The sequence below is a fragment of the Schistosoma haematobium genome, chromosome ZW (genome assembly GCF_000699445.3).
Source record: "Schistosoma haematobium chromosome ZW, whole genome shotgun sequence".
NCBI classification, from domain to species: domain Eukaryota; kingdom Metazoa; phylum Platyhelminthes; class Trematoda; order Strigeidida; family Schistosomatidae; genus Schistosoma; species Schistosoma haematobium.
The window spans coordinates 69669761-69693916 of record NC_067195.1 but is presented as its reverse complement, the minus strand read 5'-3'; the positions used below and the strand labels follow the sequence as shown (position 1 = coordinate 69693916).

Sequence of the window (24156 nt, the reverse complement as noted above, 5' to 3'; positions counted from 1 at the left end):
GACAGAGAGTGTATACACCACACCCACGCCATTGTGATCGATTCTGAGCCATGCCACCAGGAGTCTCCAACCATTGGTCACCATAGTCACGCGGACCCCAACCAAGTAGTCTGCATCCACCAACATGGCTCAGACTAGGGGTTAGTGATTTCAAGCACTGATGCCACGTTTTGGTTTGGCCGCCCCTAACTTTCTTCCAACCATCTCCAATACCGGATAGCATTGCACGACGTGGTAGTCGGTGTTCAGGCATACGTAACACGTGGCCCAACCATCTCAGTCGATGAAGATTCACAACCTCATCAACTGATTTACCATCATTCCCTAATACCCTGCGTCTAAACTCACTATTACTTACCCGGTGATCCCAGCAATATTTCTAAGGCATCTGTGGTCAAATACTAGTAGCTTACGGGTGTCTTCTACTCTTAAAGGCCATGTTTCGCTGCCGTAAAATAAAACAGAACGGACTGCCGTGCAGTATACTCGTCCTTTTATTGATAGACGGATATCTCGCCTTCGCCAAAGGTGACGTAAGTTGGCAAAAGCCAAACGAGCTTTTCGAATCCGTGCTGAGATTTCGTCCGATACCAACCCATTAGGGCTGATCAGACTTCGAAGATAAGTGAAGTTGTCGACGCGTTCGACTACTTCATTCCCTATCCTTAGTTCAGGTGTTGACGCGGGCCAGTCCTGAAGCAACAACTTGCATTTAGAGGGAGAGAAGCGCATTCCAAACATTCTGGCATTGTTGCTTAGTGCTGTGGTCTAGTGGTTAGGACATTGTGTTGTGGAAAAGTGTAAACAACTATATGGCTCTAATACATATGTCGTTAACTGACTTACAGTAAGCATCTATGATAACCACTAACAACTTACAATTTCAGTATTAATTAATTTATTAATCATAAGAAATATAGTACTTTCGAGTAGAAATCACTGAAAGATAACAGCGTATTATTTGATATTTTTGTATAGTGGACACCAGTGGGATCCAAGATGCATTATTAAGTCTATTCGGAACTCAAACCCAGAACAAATGAAAGAAATATATATAATAAACTTGTACCTACAGGCATTCGCTCAAAAAATTCACCATCTAATAGACTGAATAAGCTAAGTCTTGAATATCAAACAACGGAAAAACACAAATTCTCACTAATTGCAATAAATATACGTTTTTATTCAATCGTTTCAAGGTAACATTAAAGTGAACTAAAATGTTTATGTTAAAATTGATTCTTGGTGGACAAGAGGAATAGGTAGATTTGGCTTTGTATCAAAGAACATTAAAATGTTTGTTAAACATTTTAGTAAAATTGAATCAAACAGAAAAATAAAAGAAAGAACAAAAGTGAAAGAAAATTTACAATACTTATTGAGTATACAATCTACCGATAATAAGGCGGTTTGGCAACATGAATACCCCTATCATTCAATGAAGCAATTAAATCTTCCAGTGTAAGAGTGGCGCGACGATCTGTGGGAAATTTATTGGTCCCAGGTTTTCCACCTAGAAAACAACATATTATAGAGATCATAGGAATTGACACAAAGTGTAATAGGATGATTTTAACACTAAGAACGAAATTCGATATAGTTGATTTAAATAACTGGTCGAAAATTGTTTTAATTTTTGAAATTAAATCAGTGAAACCAAAGGTACGATTAGATACATTTATATGAATTAAAAATTACAAACGAGATAAAGAACTATAACATTATTATCGCTTAGCTCGTAGGATTATTCTGTGGAGATCTAAGTTACTCGTTTTTTTCTAATTATTATTATTATTTGAACATATAGACATTGATACAAAGAGGCACCAAATAAATATGCGCCACACAAATTTCATTTGAATTGTGTGAGGGTATTTTTCGAAATGTAACTCACTCAACATATTACTATCTTTTCCACCTGTTTTTCTGTTCATTAAAGACGTTTTTAAGATTTTTATTTATTCATAGTCAGTCAATTAGTCACAACGTAAAACCTGTACATTTGTACATCGGTTCAAGTTGTCATACCCAATTATCAGCGACATGAAGTTGTCAGGCCAAATCCCAAAACAGTATAGTTGAGTATCGGAGATACAACTGGAAAATTAAATATAAATGAGCGAAATGAAAACAAAAATATTGTGAGGAATTTTGAATCTCGGAATTCGGGAGGAGGATAAAGAATGAATGCATTTGCGCCGTTGCAAACAATTTTGAACCACTGGTTACGATAATCACACAGACCTTAACCAAGTAGTCTTCACCTATCGAGTATGGCTCAATCCAACAGTCAATGACTTTATGGACTAATGTTGTATTTTTGTTTGGTCGCCCCTAGCTTTCTCCCGGACTAATTCTACACCACACAATATCGCCTGTTAAGGTAGGTGGTGGTTGGGGGTACGTAACACATGTCGCAACCACCTCAGTTGATGAAGATTTACCACCTTATCAATAGATTCTCCATCCTTTCCTAGCATCATTTTCCTAATCCAGGCATTGCTTTCTCAGTGCTCCTAAAATACTCAAGCAATCCTTTGGAGACATCTATCATCGGACACTAGTAACCTATGAATATTCTCTATTCTTAGTGCTCATGTTTCACACCCATAAAGTAGGATGGAGCAAACCGATGCGCAGTAAGCTCGCCATTTCGTTAGAAGACGGATATCTTGCCTAAGTCACGAGTGACACAAGTTGGCAAAAGTCAGTCAAGCCTTCTGAATCCGCATAGAGATTTCATCAGACACCAGACCATCTAGACTGATGAGACTCAAGATAAATGGAGCGGTCAATACGTCCAACTACTTTAATCCCTATCATTAATTCAGGCGATGACACAAGCCAATTCAGAAGCAAAATTTTACATTTACGGCGAGAGAATCACATCCCACACATACTTGCATTGTTGCTAAATGTGGTCAGAAGACTGCGTTTTGTTAGCATCTTCATAAAACAGAACTATACCATCTAGGTATTCTAAGTCAGCAAGTGAATCTCCTGGTAGAAGATCAACTCCTGAAAAGTCAGACTATGGGCGTTGTTTCTAAAAGCATGTCCATCTATGGAAAAATTAGATGAGTGAGAAAGTGAACAACTTTGACAAACACCATTGAAACAGCCAATTCTGATGACAATTCACCATAAGCTTTGACCCGACCAGTGTGATACGAGTAGAGACCCTGTATAAGCTTAATGTGCTTCCTTCGTACGCCTTTCAATGGTAAACACTACCACAGAACCTCACTATCAACAAATTCGAAAGCCTCCTTAAATTCAAGAAATACAACGATTATTACATGTCGAAAGGTATGTTTATGTTCCAGAATCTGCCGAAGGGTGAATAGTTGGTCTATGCATTTATACATCCACGTCCATGTCTGAAACCAGTCTGTTTTTTCTCGAGTTCACTCTGCACGTGTTCTAGTTAGATGTCGAATCATTATTGGGGCTAATATTCTAGGCACTGTATTGGTGAAATTGATTCCTCTGTAACTGTCACAGGGGGATTTTTGTCCTCTCTTGTAAACTGAGACGATCGGCGACCGAGACCAGTCTGGTGGAATTACGCTCAGTTCCCAGATTTTAGCTGACATTTCAGTTAATCTAACTGCTAAGACTGGAACACAATCCTCAAAAATCTCAGTGGTTAGTCCAACAAGCCCTGCCGCCTTCCCTCGCTTTAGATTACTTATAGCCTTTTCAACCTCACTAAGAGTTGGAGGATATAATCGGTAGCGGAAGTGTGGCTGAAGTCCAGTTGAACTGTTCCCTAAAATGTTTCGTCCATCGATCCAATTCCTTGGATTGAAAGTGAGCAATAGTCCCGTCTCCTTCCGATATAGTTTCACTAAAAGCAGTATCTTTAATACCCATTTCCTTGTTAATTCTGGACAGTTGTCTACTGTTACCTATCGCTGCTGCCTTTTTCACCGCTTCTGCTTTCGCTATACACCACTGCTCATCATCACTGCGTAAGCTTCGTTATCAGCCTACATTTAAGCTACCTCCGCTTCTCCTCGTGTTCTGACGCAGATGGGACTAGTTTCCGAGTATCTATCGGTCGTGTAGACGCCACTGAACTCCACTGATTCTTCCTAACGTTTTGGTTTAAGTTACTAGTAGATGTCACTGTTATTTCCACAGCTTTTTGGATATTATACTTAAGCTACCTTAGGGTCGGTACAATTTTCATGGTTGACTAGTTCCTTTTCTAGTTGTTCCAGAAGTATATTCTTAACTTTCTCATCATTAAGTTGGACTCAAGTGGGTTTTCTTGATGTGGCTTTCCCACGTCCACTAAGACGCATACAAACACGTGCTTGAATTAGAACATGATCCAAGTCTAATAATGTGCTCCAGAATGAACGACAGTCTTCAATCGAACATCTACAACAATGACTGGTGACAATGTGATCTATTTGAGTCCATCATTGAGTCGGTCGTGGGGTTCACCATGTCCGAAGACATTTTTCTTTATGATTAAAGTTGGTGCTTACTAGAAATAAGCGGTTATCTGAGCACAGATGCACCGGACGGTCGCCATTATCTGTTCACTGAGCTGCAACACTGTAAGATCTACCTAAATGCCTTTCGGTTTGGTTTAGTTTACTTACTTGAGCAATGGAATCACCTGCCACTATTACTACATCAGAGCGCTTAGCTTTTTGGAGATTGTAAAGCTTCCTATTAGAATCATTAACTTTATCCGAGCTACAATCAGTGGAAGCGTAGGCAGAGACAACGATAAGGCAATGTCGTGCGTCCCTATCTTTCTGAGTCCTTACTGTTCCGTTTAGTTGGACAGCGCTTAAGCGACTGTCTTTGTAATCCAGTATAAGAGAGCCTGCTCTGCTGCTGAACTTAATGCTAAACTTATACCAACGATACCACGGGAAGTAGCAGTTGAGTCTCCAGACACTGAAAGAGTATATCATGCCGTTTCTTTATATTAAAAACTTGAGGTCAAGCGAATGACTGTACTTGAATCCCGTATAAGCGTTTCGAAGACACAACATACAACGATGGCACAATATTCCAGAATTCTAACTAAAGAAGCCTGTTATCCCATTTGACACAATGTTTGAACATGAAAAGCTCCAACACATAGTTTTAGAGTGGTTTCGAGATACCAGGAAAAAAATTTCATGAAGTCAAATCATCAGCATTGGTCGTGTGTGGTGACTAAGATGTACAAGCAGGGTAAGTCGAGGGGATGTGGGAATTATTAAGTGGTGAGGCAGGGATTTGGTTGTTAAAAAGATGATCTCGAGTGATGAGGGGTATGAGGACAGTTGTCGATTCCCGGATTCCTACATCGTGGAAGGATATTCCTTGAGGTTTCTGAAAAGAAAGCTAGGTTATTGGTGGTCTTAGTGACGTATGAACGTATCCACAGAGCAAACGGGACAACTGTTGAAGGCTGGTCACGTACGAACTTTTCATGCGAGTTTTTTGAAGTGTTAGCTCCGCACCACAAAATGCCTTGCCGCCGGAAATAGAAATTCGTGAAAAGGAGTGAGGCATGACATTTTTAAGGTCAACCCTTTATAACGCCTTCTTTCCATTGTGAGAAAACAGCATCGCTGCAGATGCTTATGTCCGAGGGAAACGCTGTACCGCTCTCAAACTTCTCTACAGTCAACAGTACGACTTCGTCCACGTATCTTACATTGCTGCCTTTAGTCCGTTCTCCACCCGACCTGTCTGGTATGGTAAGACCTAAAGGTACATATGTTTCGGTCAGTATGGCTGGATTGAGTCATCACGATAAGCAAGTTCGCCCACCACATTAATGCATCAGCTAAGGTTGTGAGGGACTAATAGAAGCCAGTCTAGTACAGCTTTCTTACATACGACGACACCATGTCATAAATGGATCACCTCTCCGCTTTTTCCAACCAATCCCAACGTAAGCAAACAATTCACAACGTGGAATTATCTGGGACGACATTCGTAAGACATGTCCAAGCCACTGAAGTCGATGTTTCAAGATAGAGACACCGATGGAATTATCGTCGTTGTATCCGAATACACGATGCAGAACCTCTGCATTACTAGCATGGTGCTGCTACTACATGTCAGCAATCCTTCAGAGACAACGATAATCAAGCACAGAGAGTCATCTAACATCCTCAACTTGGAGAGGTCAAACCCCATAAGCATAGAGCCAAACTGCGCCCACTGATGCGTTGTAGATCCGACTCTCATAGACAGACTGACATCATGAAGGCACCGAAGATGGCCCAGATTGGTATAAGCCGCTCTGGCTTTCACCATACATGGATTGATCTCATCACTCACGCCATCGCCAGCACTTACGCAGCTAACCAGATACACGAACTTATCGACTATTATTTACTCACTATTCAGCGTGAGTTCAGGGTCCTGCCAGTTTTGTAAGAGTACTTTGCACTTTAAAGGTGCAAAACACATGCCATACTTACGGACACTGACTGCCAACTAACTAGGTACGGATTCTATGGATTGAGTATCATCGCACAGTAAGACAACATCATCCACATACTCAAGGTCGAGAAGTCTTTCTCCAGGCAATGGAGCCAAAAAACCATTATCTACATCAATCAGAGCTCTTTCCAGAACATCATCGATAGCAAACTTGAAGAGGGACAGTAAGATTAGGTAACACTGTCTTGAATGAAGCAATGGGAAGAGGTAGCTATACACCCTCACTCTGCCTGAGGTGTTTATATATAGGGCTTTCAAGATGTTAGTAAACTTCTCAGGCACACTCTTTTTCAATAAACAATCCCAGGAGAGTCCTGAACAAAGGATCGAACTATCGACTCATTCCACAGTGTTGGAGCACTCTCTAATTTCCAAACTTTTGCAAACATTTCAGTCAGTTCCTTAACCCGGTCGCAAGTATCTGTAGGATGTAAGTTATCTAGGCCTGGTGATTTGTGGAGCGTCAACCAATAAGTTTCCATCGGCCACCTAAACAAATCTCTTCTGTGCCTAGACGCTAGATCTGAGCATTCAGGTCTCTGGCTAGTCCTACAGCATCGGTCGGACGCACTTTCTGCAGGACACTTAACTAGTGGCAAAATTCATTATTGGTCGCATCCAGGTCGGAATCTGTCGGAGACAAAGCGATGAAAAAAAATACATCGTTCCTCACACCGATTTCTCACTTTTATGGGGCCTTTTATATCTGTCCTACCGGTTAATTGCTGCCAACAAGCATCTGTGAAATAGTCTTTCAATGATGACACTCTGTTGTCCACGAAACTAGATTTATGTAATTGCGTGATGCCTTTCTGTAGGTGATCTGGTATCAACACCAATATAGGTTTACAGTTTTGTGGTTGGAATATCGATCTCTTGCATGAATAGCTTTCACGAAATGATGTATGCAACTTCAAGTGAAACACTGCTTGGAGCTAAAGACGGAAAACTCAATATTTTTTCACTAAAATTTGCAATGAGTTTCCTAAGTATACCAGATGTTTAGACCACCACGAACGTAAAACTGGTTTGCTCAATGACATTTCTGCCATCATATTGGAATTTTTTAGTTTTTATGCTACCATCATTAACAGGAGAGACGTGGAACTTCATGGACAGGAAACAAGTAAATAGTCGTCTTAAAGAGATCGCACATGACAATGAAGTGGCATTTTAACATCTTGGCCAAGACTTAAACACAATAATAAAGCTAAAGCATTAAAGTAAAAAGTGAGTAGCATGCCACAGTGTTATATTCAGAGACTACCACGAACTTCTATTCTGCTTAGAACGTCGACATGAATGGTGCGAATTTAAAACAAAATTTAATAGTATTAGTATTACCCAGGTTTTACTTTTAAAAAGCAATCAGACTGGTTTGTATATTATAATACAAGAGGAAAACAAATACCGCTATCAATACATTATTCTTCAACGAGAACCTTGTTTGGGACTAAGTTATAAGAATAGACAATCGAAACCATTTTATTATACTGTGATGTATGCTACTTATGTCTGTCGACATAAGTAGTATGTAACACAGGTCGGAAATGGAAAACCTGGCAGCAGAAAGCTAAGAAGATCAAGCTGAAGAGAACAGAAATGGAAATAGAAAGAAATTGTGAATTGGAGGAATCATACAGAATGTGAACGATAAATGGTGGAAATTCGCAAATGAAGTATTTAATGTATGGTTTTTACAACTATTAAATTACTAGATTTCCACAAAACCCCTCTCTGATTACCAAAAGAAGTCTGTTACCATTTGACCACATTGGATCATTTATTGATTTGTATTCTGTCTACTTATTTTAGAAATCCAAAACTGAACGTTACTTATCAAACACTCAAAATTAACCTATATAACAGAAGACTAGAACGAAAATCGATTAGGATATAAGTTGAATTGGATAAGCGGATAGAATTATTCAATCACCTTAAGCAACCATAGGTTGGACTTGTCTAATTATCTTGTATAGATCTACAACTTCCAACGCTCTTTTGTGTTTTTAGTCTATACGGAAGAGACTTTTGTGAATGTAACACTGTTATAACAAATCACAAGTAGATTGAGCTGTACTTACTAGATGATGGAGATTGTGGAATAGACTGACTTGGGTTGCTCGTTGGTGTTGTAATAGGATTTATGGAGGACGGATTAGATGCTTGACCTGGTATAAATGTGGACACACTAGGATGGTTTAGCAGCCCAGTAGGTTGTCCATTTGCAAGGCGCCAATGAAGCATAGCATCAGAAAGGATATCAGTCAGAAATTTTTGACCAGCTAGACTGATTAAACGGGCAAGTCGTGGGTCGCTGTTTTCCATTTGCACACCAGCACTCTCTAACATAGCAACCGATAATCTGTCCGGAATCTGGAAATCGACAGGGAATAAAAAAATGGTATATATATGATGTTGGGAACCATAACCAGAATTATTCAGACAAAGTTGAAGAAATAAGGTCAACCAAGCTTATGAGCTTTAATGATATTACAATTGATGTAACTGTCTATTAACGATAGTACAAGGTATTAACATTACCTAAAATGTTTTAACATCACACAGTCATAGCTGTTAGGTACAATACAGTTCTAAAAAACCATTTACTTGACATTATTAGTGTGACGAGATTGTACATTTCCATTCATAAAAACACAAGTCGGATTTTATTAGTTATTATTTATTAATCTTATCATGAGATTTGCATATAAATACTAGCATTAACTGAAGCAACATACGATTTGGTTTCATTTAGAGTGCAGTTTTCAACCTAGAAAGTGAAAGTTGTATGTATCACCATTAATTTTATGTCTAATAATATCTACTGAGCATCTAGTCAATAAACTAAATAAAAGCACGAAAACGAATGTTAAATTTGAGGTATTTTTGCCAATACTAATCTGATATGTGGCGAGAATAATAGATTATAACTGCATGGTGAAGACAGGACAAAGAGAATAGTTTATATGTACAATTAATTTACATGAGAACGATACTTAACCCAAATATGTATGCAGCCGACAAGAAAAACATTTATAAACTACAATCATTGTTCTGAAAAGTTATTATAACGACCATGTGTAGAGAACAACTCATTTTCGTTTATAAAGAAAGCTTAAATTCGTTAAGGAAATTTCCCACATCTGTGTACAAAATTAATACACTTTGATTGAGACACATTGTTAATAAAAACCACTTACTGTAGATTGAATGTGGTCAAGCTGAGTCCATAAATTGCTAAGAAGCACACCACTAGTATTCTCAGAACCTGAAGATACAGGAACCGACGATGTCGTTAGGCTAGGCGTCTGACAGCTATCTACAACAGATGTTATAGGAGTTTTTGGAGTCACAGTTCCAATAATCATGAAGATTTTCACCGGAATATGAGTCACAGTCAGAAAAAAATCTGAAAAACATAACCAAACCGCAAAGAATTAAGCATAAATTATGTACTGAAGAAGAACACTTTTTATAAATTAATAATCTAACTTAACTGAACCAGGAAATCAAATAAGAATAATTCTACAAGGATATTTCAATAAAGAGTATAAATGACAGATCGTATGGTTAAAATAGTACTGTACACTGCATATTATATAAATATCCAGCAGCATACATACATGCTGTTCTGGCTTTATAAATTTGTATTTCAAAGGTTGTAAATGATTTCATCTATACATTCACATTTATTTTATGAAGATGAAAAACAATAGTGTGGAACCGGGAGAGAAACTGCTATCCACCAGGCTACAGCACTTCACAAGACCAAAAACAGAAAATGGGTCAAGTAAACTAGAATAAATTAGATATGAATAGGTAGATGGTATATTAAAAATACAGAACCCGTCCGTGTCTTAGTAACCAAAATTAGACAGTATTACCTCGGGATTATGACAAATATTTCTTACAAAACATGAACATCAAAAAAGCATATATATAAACATATATATAGCAGCAATTAATTACATGAATCAGTGTCACATTTCCACTTGATCAATTGAATAAGCTACTCTAATTTATCCCTATTGTGTGTTTAAAAGGTGGCAGCAACTGATCGGGAAATACATGTAATAATTCCAGAATGTTTGGGTTTATGCTTAACACGCTTACAATGAAAATCTACATGAACATTATTTACACAACAAGTAAAGTGGGATTATAATAATGAAGAATGACTCAGTATTCAGATATTTTAACAAGTTTCATTAAGATACATAGTAATAACCATTGGTTAATTACTTTACTTGTGGGTAGTATAAGTATTTTGAGCTTAATGATAAAAAACAATCAAAGTTGCAAAAATGTTGATATTGGTATCATCTTTGGTTTAAGTTAGAAAGTCGGTTAACGTTTATGTGAGTATGCTGTCCGTATGAGTTGATTTCCAATTGCATTTGCATCAGCAGGTTTATTGCAGGAACAAAGGTATAACCACAGGGAGAAAGAATTCCAACTAGTGTTTCAGTTGAAGTTTAATACGGTTTATTTAGTTGCAGGGAGGAGTTTCAAATAACTGTTAAATTCAAATGGCATAGAGATTATGTAATGCAACCAATGTACAAGCCAAGTTATTATATACATTGATGAATATAACAACTAAAAAAGAAACCTGGCAGAAAAGTTGGGACACGACTTATGGAACATGACGGGTATAATATAAAATTCCCACAAGCGGTTGCCGTAGTTAGCCTAGCAACATTCATAAATATGTACTAATGGTAATCAGAACTAGGAAGTACAAAATTTTTGTTCGATTTAATATGGTCTTCCTGAAAATACTTTCTGCCATAAATGAAATAAGGGAATAAAAGGTACGAAACGACATTGAAACTCTACGCCATTGTTTAATGAGATATGTTCGTCAGTTTTTTAAACCAATGAGCACGATTACCATGCGGGCTCCAACCAGATAATCTGCACCTATTAGTCATCAATGACCTAGGGGATTGATGCTATATCTTGCTTTGAACACCCACAGCTTTCTCTCGACCTACTTCCAACGCAGTTAATGTTGTGCACAGATGTAGGATGTTAATTGGACATATGCAACAGTTGTCCCAGTTCCTTCAATCACTGATTCAGAAGACTGGCTTGCGATCGGAACGTATCAAAACTGAAATGGAGTATAAGAATTAACTATATAGCTTAATTAGAAACCTATGTTTGCTGATAAGTGATGGGGTGAATTAGTAGTTAAATGAATCAACCTGTGAATAATATGTTTGGACCATGATTATCTATTTCCATCTGTAAAGTTGAGTAGTATCACAAACGTGACCTGAAGTTTATATGGACTAGCAGTTAGACATCTAGTTGTATGAAATTTTACCACTGAGTAAAGGTATGGTTTTGGAGAAGGTATTAGAACAAGATTCGGTCGACACACCTCATTTGACTTAACTCTCTTGTCACATCGAAAACATAGATAGGACATATAAATAATAGTTGTTTAACATAAACAGATCACAAAAAAGAACAAGAAGACAACATCATTAGGACAGTTAGAACACAGGCTTTTTTGGAAATTATATTATAGTAAGGTATAGACCGTACGAAATGAAACAATACAAATTATTGTACGTCCTCGGAAGATAAATGTATTATTTTAGTTCTATCCCAGGATTGGTCTTCAGTTAAAAAACGTTCCTGCAAGTGATTACCACATGATGCTTCTGCCCAACTAAATAATTTTTGCAAGAGACCGCGTGCAAGAAGACCACGTAGCCAAGGGGTGATGGATGATCTGCAGAAATCGGAGTCTGAAGTTTTTGATGTGCTTATATGATCTCTCGGGGAACATTTCATATAGTTGAAATCACTAAAAGCCATCCAACGAGCGTCACTGACTTCATCAGGATTTAGTTTCATTAAGTCTGTATCTGCAAGATTTCGAGCTAGGCAAAATAATAAACGAAAGACATATTTGCGTATAAATGAAAAGGTTGTGTGACATATATGAAAGTACATTTTACAAAACCGGTTATATATATCTCAGGAAGCCAACTTACAAAGTTGAATGAAATGTTTTCTACTTTTTAGAAAGTCACATTATTTTAAAGACTTTTTTTTCCTATCAGTGTTGGAAAACACAGTAGACAATGTGATTATGTAACCTGTTGCATATAACTGAGTAATAAACTGTTTTATCCGGAAGCAAAAAACTGAGAAATGAGGGTACTAATTTTGTTTTCCTAGTTGAGAGGAAGGTGAAATAAGGTAGGACGACTCAAATATGCCCTGTGATAAACATAGAGAAATCAATTCGAATAATATAATGTCTAAAATACTAGCCTTCATAATCATTTGATGCTTAATCTGGGCTCGTGTAGAGCAAACTCACGGAAACCAAGCTGGTTAAAGATGTGGGCATGTATTGACCAAGTATTGAAAATTTGTCAAGATCTAAATCAAAGGGATATTTACTGACGCCCAACTATAGTTGTTTTTCGACCTTAAGGCAGTACTCGACTCCGTTGAGCGACAGGTTTTGTGACGACATTTGTCAGTAAAAGGTGTACCGAGAAAGTAAATCAGCCTTGCGAAGACCCATCACCCAAACACTATTGATCAGAGCTTATGATAAACTGTCATTGGAATTATAAACCTCAAGTGGTGCGCGTTAAGGTTGCTCACTAAACTATCTATTTAGTTTCGTCATGTCTATACATAAAACGAATTCTTCATTAAACTTTTCAGGGGCTGATCATCCTAGAAATTCATTAAACGACATTGAGTAAGATGACAACCCTATTTGGTGAAGACACAAACACAGTTTGCTTCATATTACTCTATGGGCGTGAAATATAGGCTATAAAAGTAGAAGACATGCGTAGGCTGAATGTTTTTGAAAATAGGTTTCTTCGAAGTATTGCTTGCCTATCGTGGAACGATCGGGTGACCAATGCTCGGGTTAGGTATAGGGCACTAGACAAAAATGACAAATCGGTTGGTGAGGCTGTTAGCCTTCGTCGACTGAGGTGTTTAGGACATGTGTTACGTATGATTACCTCGACGTAATGTTGGTTGGAGTAGTAGACTTAAAGGAAGCTAGAGGTAGCTAAATAAAAATGTGACATCATTTCGTGAAGTCAATGACTGTTGGTTTGAACCATGTTGGTAGGTGCAGACTAGTTGATTGAAAATCACACAATAATTATGATCAGTGGTTGTAAGCATTGGGCGATATGGCTCAGTATTGGTCACATTAGAGTAGACCAATTCACTCAATGCTTTCGCTAAGTCTTGAGCCTCAATACAACTTCGTACTTTATATTTATCTAGTGTATCTCTTCTCTTTGAACTGTATCGTCTGATGCTTAGTTTCACTACCACTGATATTTCACTGAATTAAAAGAGCGATACAGAGTCAATGTGAGCTTGCCGAATAATGTGATGATTTACCTGCAATAAGTGGCAAAATGCCTGTTGTATGAGGGCTTATGATATAATTTGACTGTAAAGAGAGTTCAGGACATGATTTATTGGCTGAAACTCAAATTCCGAGTTTAAAGTCATCGCTTAACAGGCTTGAGTACCGTCTCGTATACACCTAAGGAAATGAACTATGCCATCAGTAGTTTCCGGCAGTCATTTTTAAGAATGGTCACCATGTTATTTTTCTAGTATGTGACTTATTAACAAAATTTAGAATCGTGAAACCGGTTTTAACCTTTACTTTATGGTGAGTAGTGACACTGCCCGGCTGTTCAGACAAGAGTAGAGTCTGAATCAGTAACTGGTCGGAAGTGGTGTTATACCCAGCCCGCCAACTTTTAATAAGATTCGATAGTTGTGTTATGTCAACACAACTTAGATGTAAATCTTAGCTCGACGTCTGATTTTGAAGTGATAGATTTTAAATGAGTGTGTCGGAATCAAAAAACCTTAGCAAATTAATACCAGTCAATAGAAACACAAACTACAAGTATAAGGAAATTTATAATCTATCTTTATAAGCTCCTAAAAAACAAGTTGTTTGCAGTTGGAGCGCTATCTAAAAAGGACAATGGTATGGTTTCTCGTTGAGTTAATTAACTGTTTTGATCGTAAATTACGCATCAAAACTACTGTTTACACTTTGATTGTATCTACTCCAGTTAAAGTGATATTGTATTGAGTGTTTAGATTTTGCTTTTGTGTATTTGTTGCATCGAAGCATACTTGGTCGACTTTTACTTGATTCATTTAGTTAAGGTTTGAGAATTCTTTTACATATCCTATTTGTGTCACCATTGTAGTTGATTTTCAAGATGGCCAGCTCTGCTCATAAATGTGGACAACCATATTGCTTATTCCCCGTGGAGGAAGGGATGCAATGTGATGATTGTAATAAGTGGTTCCACTCGATTAAGCCCCACTGCATATAAAAGGTGCTCAAAGCCCAACTCTCATTGGCTTTGTAGTTTTTGTTGCTCGAGCAAAAAATTACTCATCCAGGAAGCAATTAGCCTCCTGATGTTGGCTAATAAGAAGGTTGATGAGGGCTGTACTGGTAATATTGATACTGATGGCGAAGATTGCATTAGTATCGTAAGTGCTGTTACGGCGCAAGCCAGACATCTAACTGTGAGGCCCGCAATTAAACCGTCTACCCCAAAACAATCAGTGAGTGACACCTCATTAGATATCGGTGGCCATGTTGCTACAGCAGCGACTTGCGACCCAGATAAAACAATTACTGTCCCTAGTGGTTCTAATGTGGATGCTACGACTGATGGAATAAGGATTACGCGGAAACGCAGAAGAGAAAAGACAGCTAAAACTAATGACTGTTTACTTGATAAGTCCTTGGTGGACTCTCAGACCACTCCGCCAAAGTCCCAACGTACAGCCTCGTCAAACATTGTTGTGAGTCACTCGCTTGACTCCCATGACTCTGCTACAATAAAAACTAATCGTAAGATACCAGTAGTTAATACACAGGATCTAACGTCACGATCGAAAGCTGTGAACACGGTTTCAAAAGAAGCTAAACCCCTCCATAGTTTAATTATTTGGAATCGAGAGGAGTCGAAAGACAACGACCCTGCTAAGAGACACGCACATGATCTGCAGTTGGTAGAATCTGTGGTAAGAAACGTACTACCTGAAGACGTTCCAGGGGTACATATCACGAAGGTAATACGACTTGGTAAATGGGTTGGAGGCGAAACCCAACCAAGAAGAATCTTGAAGCTGGTTCTCGGGAATTTTGAAGAAAAATAAAGTACTGAAAAACGCACAAAAAACTCGTGATTCAAATATTCGTATACGACCTGATTGGCCGCTTGAGGATCGAACCAAGTGGAAGAATGCTCTTACGGAGTTGAGAACTCGCAAGTTAAATGGCGAAACTAACTTTACCATTAAGGGTTTTCGGGTAGTCAGGTCTTGGGAGCCAATGCTTCCGAGGCCTGTATGAGTAGAACGAATGATTGCCAAAACACCTTAAGTGTGTTCTACACGAACGCTCGTAGTCTTAGAAATAAAACGTCCGAGCTAAGTCTGATGGTGGACGAATTAAGTCCCGATATAATTGTTATTACAGAAACTTGGTTCACATTAGATATAGAATGTTCTCCCATCATCGCAGGCTATATCTGTATTAGAAGTGGTAGAGTTTTAAGTCGCAAAGGGGGAGGCATAATGTTATACGGTAGGGACAACTTTCACTCGCTCAACTCCCTACAGCCCGATCAAAGCTGCTACCTTGACGCGGTGGTCGGGCTTGCCTATCGTGATGACCCAACCGAGCTATATTGGCTGGAACATATGTTCCTGCAGGTTCTACCATGCCAGGCAGGTCGATTGGTGAACGGTAAGACTAAAAGCAGCAACTCAAGGTCTGAGGGCGAAGTCGTACTGCTGACTGTAGAGAGGTGTGACAGCAGTAAGGTGTTTCCCTCGGACAACCGGCATGACAGCGATGCTGCCTTCTCACAAGGAGGGGTGGGGTTAGAAAAGGTCGACCCTAAAAATGTCACACCTCACCTTACCTCACGGATTCCCGTCTCCGGCGGTAAGGCCCTTTGAAGAACGGAGCTAACACGTCAAAAACCTTCCACGAAAAGGCCGTGCGCGACCGGCCTCAAGCAGTTGTCCCTTGGGCTCTGCGGTCACGCTCCCAGGTCGTCAAGACCAACACTAATCCAATTTGCTTTTCAGGTTCCTTAAGAAATACCCTCCCACGGTGTGGGCAGCCGGGAAGTGACATCAGCCCTCATACTCGTAACAGCACACGAGACCAAGTTGGTCACATTCAAATCCTTCATACACCTCCTAATACCTCTCTTATCTCCCCGACTAACCCTCCTCACGTCTCTTTATCACCTCGCACCGCTAGGGCAAACGATTCGAGTACGTGGAACGCTATTCCTGGTCTCCTGAAACCACGCTCTTAACTACACGTAGGAGCTTTTAACGTACGAACACTTTGCCAAATAGGACAACAGGCTTCCTTAGCTAGGACTTTAGAATCTCGCGCCATCGATGTGTGCTGCGTCTCCGAAACGCGCATACAGGATCCGAGTAGCGTCATTCATTTGACCTCACCATGCCAAAATAAAGAACCGACTCGATTTACGCTTCGTGTATCTGGAAGCCCTGATTCTGCTTCCCGTGGCCTCGCCGGCGTAGTTATAGCATTGAGTCCTAGGGCAGAACTAGCTCTCTTAGAGTGGATCCCAGTAGACAGTCGTTAGTGCGCTGTCCGACTGAACGGAACAGTAAGAATCCGGAAAGGTAGGGACACTCGTCGTTGCCTCTTCGTCGTCTCTGCCTATTCTCCCACTGACTGCAGCTCAGATGATGTAAAAGATGAGTTTTACAGAAAGCTTTCCGACCTTTCCGAAAAGCTAAGCGCTCGGATGTAGTAATAGTGGCCGGTGACTTTAATGCTCAAGTAGGTAAACTAAGCGATGGGGAAAGACACCTAGGTGGATCTTATGGTGTTGTGGCTCAAAGAACAGATAATGGCGACCGTCTGTTGCAGCTACGCTCAGATAACCGCCTGTTCCTTGCAAATACTAACTTTAAGCATAAGGAAAAACATCTTTTAACATGGCGACCCCTAATTCGTCCCAACGTTGGACCCAAATAGATCACATCGCTATCAGCCACCGATGGAGGGGCTCGATAGAAGACTGTCGCTCATTCTGGAGCACATGCCTAGATTCAGATCATGCTCTAGTGCGAGCGCGTATTTGCTTGCGTCTTACTGGACGTAGGAAAGACGCTGCAAGGAAACCTCTTAGGGCCCTACTTAATGATAGTCAAACTAAGAGTATATTTCAGGAACAACTAGGAAAACAGTTAGGCAGCCATGTATGTGATGCCCACCCCGATGCAGCATGGGATGATATCCGAAAAGCTGTGGAAACATCAGTGATATCTGCCAGTAAGGTAACCCGTAAGGTTAGGGAGCAACACTGGATCTCAGCAGCATCTATCGCATTGATAGATGCTCGGAAACTCATTCCACCTGGCTCTGAACATAATGAAGAGCGGAGTCAGCTTAAGCACAAGCTGAAAAGAAGCCTAAGCAATGATCGCGAACAGTGGTGGGTAGCGAAAGCAAGAGAGATGGAAAAGGCAGCGGCAATAGGTAATAGCAGACAATTGTTCAGACTCGTTAAGGAAACCGGAATTAGGAACCCGACCGTTAGAGAAACAATCTCAGAGAAAGATGGACATATTATTCATTCTCAATCCAGGAGATTGGATCGATCGATAGGCAAAACACTTTAGGGATCAGTTCAACTGGCCTTCAGCCACACTTCGATTTCCCACGATCTCTAGTCAACCTGAATGGCAAGTTAATGTAGGTCCTCCGTCCCTTTACGAAGTTGAAAAAGCCATAGGAAATCTGAAACGAGGGAGAGCAGCAGGCCCTGACAGGTTTACTCCTGAGATTTTTAAGGATGGTGGTTCAGTATTAGCAATGAGATTAACCGAGGTCTTAGGTAGAATTTGGGAACTGGACGTAATCCCATCTGACTGGTCTCAATCACTGACTGTGCCAGTCTATAAGAAAGGACAAAAGTCCTCTTGTGACAATCACAGAGGAATCAGTTTGACTAATATAGTGTCTAAAATATTAGCTTCAATAATACTTCGACGCCTAATCAAGGCTCGTGAAGAGCAGATTAGAGAAAACCAGGCTGATTTTCAACCTGGATATGGTTGTATAGATCAGATATTCACACTACGTCAGGTTCTAGAACACAGACACACATTCAGACGCCCCACAATCGTAGTATTTCTCGACCTTAAGGCGGCATTCGACTCTGTTGATCGTGAGGTTCTATGGCAGTGTTTGTCACTGAAAGGAGTACCAAAGAAGTACATTAACCTTATAAAGGCTCTCTACTCGAACACAACTGGTAGAGTGAGAGCTTATGGCGAACTGTCATCAGAATTGATTACCTCTAGTGGTGTTCGTCAGGGCTGTCCACTCTCTCCATTCTTGTTCAACTTTGTGGTCGACGTACTTTTAGAGATAACACTCTCCTCATCTAAATTTCCAGGGGTTGAACTTCTACCGGGAGGTTCACTTGTTGACTTAGAATATGCTGATGACATAGTTTTATTTGGTGAAGACGCTGACAAAATGCAGAGTCTTCTGACCACTCTAAGCAACAATGCAAGCATGTTCGGGATGCGATTCTCTCCCTCGAAATGCAAAATGTTGCTTCAGGATTGGGTTACATCGACACCCGAACCAGTGATAGGGAGTGAAGTAGTTGAGTGTGTCGATCGCTTCACTTATCTTGGAAGTCTCATCAGCCCTTGTGGTTTAGTGTGTGACGAAATCTCAGCACGGATACAGAAGGCTCGACTAGCTTTTGCCAACTTGCGTCATTTATGGCGTAGGCGAGATATCCGTCTATCAACCAAAGGACGGGTTTACTGCGCAGCAGTTCGTTCCGTCTTACTTTATGGCAGTGAAACATGGCCGGTAAGAGTAGAGGATATCCGTAGGCTACTAGTATTTGATCATAGGTGTCTTCGAAACATTGCTCGTATATCATGGAACCATCGAGTACGTAACACAGTTGTTAGGAAACGGGTACTAGGTAAGGATGGCAAATCAATTGATGAAGTAGTGAAACTTCATCAGTTGAGATGGCTGGGACACGTGTTACGTATGCCCAACGACCGACTGCCTCGACGTGCTATGTTCAGTGGTATAGGAGTAGGTTGGAAGAAAGCTGGGGGCGGCCAAACCAAAACATGGCACAAGTCCATGAAGTCACTGAAAAGTGAACTGAGTCATGTTGGTAGGTATAGACTACCTGGTTGGGGACCGCGAGATGATAGCAACCGATGGTTAGAGACCCTGAATGACATGGCTCAAAATCGTTTGCAATGGCGCAGGTGCATCCACTCTCTGTGTTCTCCCAAATTCTAATCTTCTGAATTCTTCATGTCCCTTTTTTCCTCTTTCCAAATTTATTTCACTGTATTATACTCTTTAAATAACATCTTTGAACCCTAATGTTTCCGATTACTGCTTATACTCTTATTACCTCTACCACTACGGTATTTGAGTCGACCACTGCATCTCTGTGCTAATGTGGTGTGGCAACTCGAACTGATGTACGTACGTACGAAGTTCTACTTTGTTACTGACTGACTGACTCCCTACAGATTGGAAAGACGCTATAGTCAGTCTTATATTTAAGGATGGTCAGAGACAGATAGTATCTAACTACCGGCCTGTCAGTCTAACTAGCATTGTCGTTAAGTTACTTGAAAAGTTAATTCGGGTTAGGTTGCTGAGCCACATAGATTCACACAATCTGTTAGCTCCTGAACAACATGGATTTCGTAACAAGCGTTCATGCCTGACTAACTTACTTATTGCGAGAGGATTGGACAGCAGCCTTAGATAAAGACCTGTCTGTCGATGTGATATTCATAGATTTTAGCAAAGCATTTGACAAGGTTTCACACGTAGGTCTTATGCAGAAGCTCACGAGCTTCGGAATAATAGGTACTGTACAGGAGTGGATAGGTAACTTCTTATGTGACCGCAGACAGAGAGTAAGGGTCAATGGGACGCTATCCGATTGGAAGCCGATCAAAATTGGTGTATCCCAAGGCATCATTTTAGGCCCTCTGTTATTCCTTCCCTACGTTAATGAGTTACTGCTGTTACTTAGGTCGTCAACAGTATTGTTTGCGGATGACGTAAAAATCTGGAGAACAATAAAAAGTGCGGCTGATCATCTGGATCTTCAAGCTGACTTAGACGATTTAGTTAAATGGGCCCGAGGTTGGGGCTTAGAAATCAATGCTAAGAAGAGTGTGCTAATGCACATCGGTCATAGCAAGAAGGTCCATAAACCGCGATCTAATAAACTTAAAGTGGGGTCCCGTTTTCTCATCAAGTAGTCAATGATTGGAACGCCTTACTCGAATAAGTGGTATCAGCCCATCAGTGAATATTTTCAAGGAGAAACTGAACCTTCACTGGAAGGCAATCTGTCAGGATTAACACAGGTTCACCAACCTACTATCCCTATTATAGAAGACTGAAGTTCTTGTACGCTTAATATGGTTTTCACCGGGAACGAGATCCTGTTGCACAGCAGACAATATTCACATCATCCAAAAAAAGGCAAAGTACGGCGACAAGAACTTTGTCCACATGTAACATATTTGTACACGTCATAGCATCAAAATAATACAAATGGAAAACATGAGCAAGAAAATAACTTACTGGCAACTGGATCTAGCACGCTGACAAGAATGTAGTCCACTTCATGTTCTGCGAATGCAGTTTGCGTACATGGTTCATTTGGAGCTGTATATAGCACTCGACCTAAGAAGTGTATCCGATTTAATGGAACAAAAGTATTGTTGATGCCGAGTTCATGGAACAGCTATTCATTTAAAAAATCAAGCCAACCTCCCTACCTTTCTTTGTGCAGCTTTCTTTACCCCTATCGCATCCGATTCGATAAGTTCATCAGGAAAATTCATGATAGGATGACTGCAACAAGTATTTGACCACAGAGATGGGAACGTAAGTTTATTAGCTGAACGTTTTTGGACTAGTAGCCTAAGGTTTCTGTGATTTGTTTCACTACTAATATCTTCCTGAAAAAGGAATAGGCTGAAGGCCCGATGTAGTAACGATTTTCCGAACAGTACTTCATGACATGTCTAGACACTATAGTGCCTTATGAAGTGTGTATTGCTTACCTTCTTGTTAGCAAACCCAAGAACATGATCAAATTTATCAACGACTATGCACAATTCGTTTAACATATAGTTCGATTGTGTGCTACAATACTTCCTGGCTCCTGAAAACAACGAAACGTAACGCCACATCGTAGAATACCCATTCGACACGCAGACATTTGAAATACCGCTCACACTCACGCCTCAACATCACCCATTAGCGAGGAAGGTAACATGTTGTCGACCTGTACAAAGGCCAATAAGTTTCCTCAGAAGCGTTCACATATGAATCTTGCACTACTTATTTGCATAGGGCCTTCTGGTAGTTGACCACGAGTTGGTAAAAGCGGAACTCCAACATAAGTTCATTCGATGAGAGTTTTGGACCCTTATTGACATGTTTACACAGGAGATTGATTCTGTGAGAAGCAGAAAGACGTTGTGTGTCAACATTTAACTTGTTACTCAAGGTATCTAAAGCTAAGGTGAAGTCACCTTTCATAGGTAGGTAAATTTATGAAGTGGGTCTGTTTAAAAAGCTCTTATCAAATCTTTCCCAAAAGACTCAGACAGTCCTTGTCTCATTCCGAAATAACGCCGTAGATGAACTGACTGCATCTGTTGACCAGATTCTAAAGACCACAAGAACCCCCAACACAGGTTAATTCTGTCGAGAAAAGACCTCAAATAACACAAAATAACGTCACAGATCTTTGTCATACTCTGATACGTTATCTTAATATTCATCATGACCGTATTAGCTCTCAAACTCGTCAAAGAATCCCATCACGATGTAGTTCTGTCTTTAGACCACGAAAGACAGATGATTCTGATTGGTAATGGTACTACAATAAATATGGTAAGTCTTCTAGAAATTGTATGAAAACCCGTGGTTTCATAATTTCCAAATCGCCTGGCATGAAAAACCCTTCCAAAAACTCCTCGTTGGTACGTGTTAGCGACAACTGCAATCAACGGACATAGCTAGCTAATATGATGACAAAAGTTTGCAATCTCACCGGCACCGCTACCGCGCTCGTTTCAAAAAGGGCAGTGATTTTTGTACTTGTTATGATTATCCTTGCTTTGTGTACTTGTTGCACCCAAAAGCATTCTTGGTCTACTTTAACTAAAAGTACTTTGGTTAAGGTTTTAAACTTTTGCTAAACTTTGTCCTTTGGTACTTTTTTACTCGTTGACTGACACTCGTCTTCACATTGTGATCATATTGTGTTTTAAACCTTTTTAATCAAATTACAATGGTTCTTAAGACTCATAAATGTGAACAACCAAACTGCTTGTTCCCCGTTGAGGAAGAAATGCGGTGCGACGAGTGCAAAAAGTGGTACCATAAGATATGCACACGTCTAAGTCCTACGGCATACAAAAGATGCTCAAAGCCTAACTCGTATTGGCTTTGTATATTTTGCTGCACAAATAAAAAGTTACTAATTCAGGAGGCCGTGAGCCTATTGGCTTTGGCCTCTTAGAAAAACGATGGCGGTTGCGCTGATAACACGAGCACTGACGGTGAAGAATGTGTCAGTGTAGTACATGCTGCTACCGGACCCGCTAAACACCCGACTGTGATTGACTGGAAAGTGAAATCTTCGCTAACATTAACGAGGAGTGAAGTGCCGATTGATATTGACATCGGTAATTATACACCTCTAGTGGAAATTGAAGACCCGGATAAAACTGTCACCGTTCCAAATAGTCCCGTGGTGGCTGTCCTGAGCGGCGATAAATGGACTTCAGCACGGAGAAAAAGAAAGAAAAGAACTGTGGGCAAAACACAGCTGGTTAGGAAGTCATCGGAAGAGACGGTGTCAGAAACAAAAACTCCATTGCGTGTCAAGACAGGTCCCTCTGAGAGGTCAGTCATTTTTCATAAGTTAAGAGGATCTTCCGGTAAGGAACTAAAGGCTAGATTCGAACACGATCTCAGTCATATTAAGTCCTTAATAAGTAAACTACTCCCAGATACAGTTTCAGGAGTTAGTATTTGTAAGCGTTATACAATAGGACAAAACGTGGATTCTGAAAGTCCCCAGAAAAGCCGCCTCTTGAAGGTTACATTTGCCACGGTTGAAGAAAGGAACCTGATTCTAGGTAACTCACGTAAACTGACTGGATCTGGAATATACGTCCGTGAGGATCTCAGCCTAGTTGATCGTATTAAGAGATGAGCTGCAGAAGTGGAAATAAATAAACGTAACCGAAACGGTGAAAGAAACCTCGTTCTTAAGGGTTTTCAAATTGTAGAAGTTCTGAGCAAAACGATCCCTTAACCACTCTGGGTGGTAAGGGAAAGTTCTCCACAGACTTAAAGGTATGCCACACAAATGCTCACAGCCTACTAAGTAAAATGGCGGAGCTCAAGTCAGTGGTGGATAAAGAAAAACGGACGTTATTGCTGTTTCGGAAACTTGGTTAATGTCAGAAATATTAGATAGTGAAATGCAGTTGACTGGTTTTTTAACCAGTAGGGCTGATAGGTTAAACTGTAGGGGAGGC

General features: G+C 40.1%; 1 protein-coding gene across 1 annotated transcript; it reads right to left on the bottom strand.

Annotated features, from left to right (window-relative positions):
• Positions 1–713: 713 nt before the first annotated feature.
• On the bottom strand, positions 714–21843 carry IDI1 (isopentenyl-diphosphate delta-isomerase idi1). The gene is made up of 6 exons (XM_051212165.1): positions 21661–21843; positions 21373–21628; positions 21176–21338; positions 9672–12368; positions 8553–8844; positions 714–8055 (listed from the first exon to the last, which is right to left on the bottom strand). The coding sequence occupies exons 2-4, from the start codon at positions 21436–21438 to the stop codon at positions 12046–12048; spliced, it is 552 nt and encodes a 183-aa protein (XP_051072318.1). The 5' UTR covers positions 21439–21628; positions 21661–21843; the 3' UTR covers positions 714–8055; positions 8553–8844; positions 9672–12045.
• Between the last annotated feature and the right edge of the window lie 2313 nt (positions 21844–24156).

What these genes read in the sequence shown, in the direction of transcription:
- IDI1 (XM_051212165.1), bottom strand. Translation starts at nt 21,438, where the DNA reads ATGAATTTTCCTGATGAACTTATCGAATCGGATGCGATAGGGGTAAAG. An exon ending in AGAAAGCTGCACAAAGAAAG is followed by an intron (nt 21,339 to 21,372) that starts GTAGGGAGGTTG and finishes TTAAATGAATAG; the next exon opens with CTGTTCCATGAACTCGGCAT. An exon ending in CGTGCTAGATCCAGTTGCCA is followed by an intron (nt 12,369 to 21,175) that starts GTAAGTTATTTT and finishes TATTTTGCCTAG; the next exon opens with CTCGAAATCTTGCAGATACA.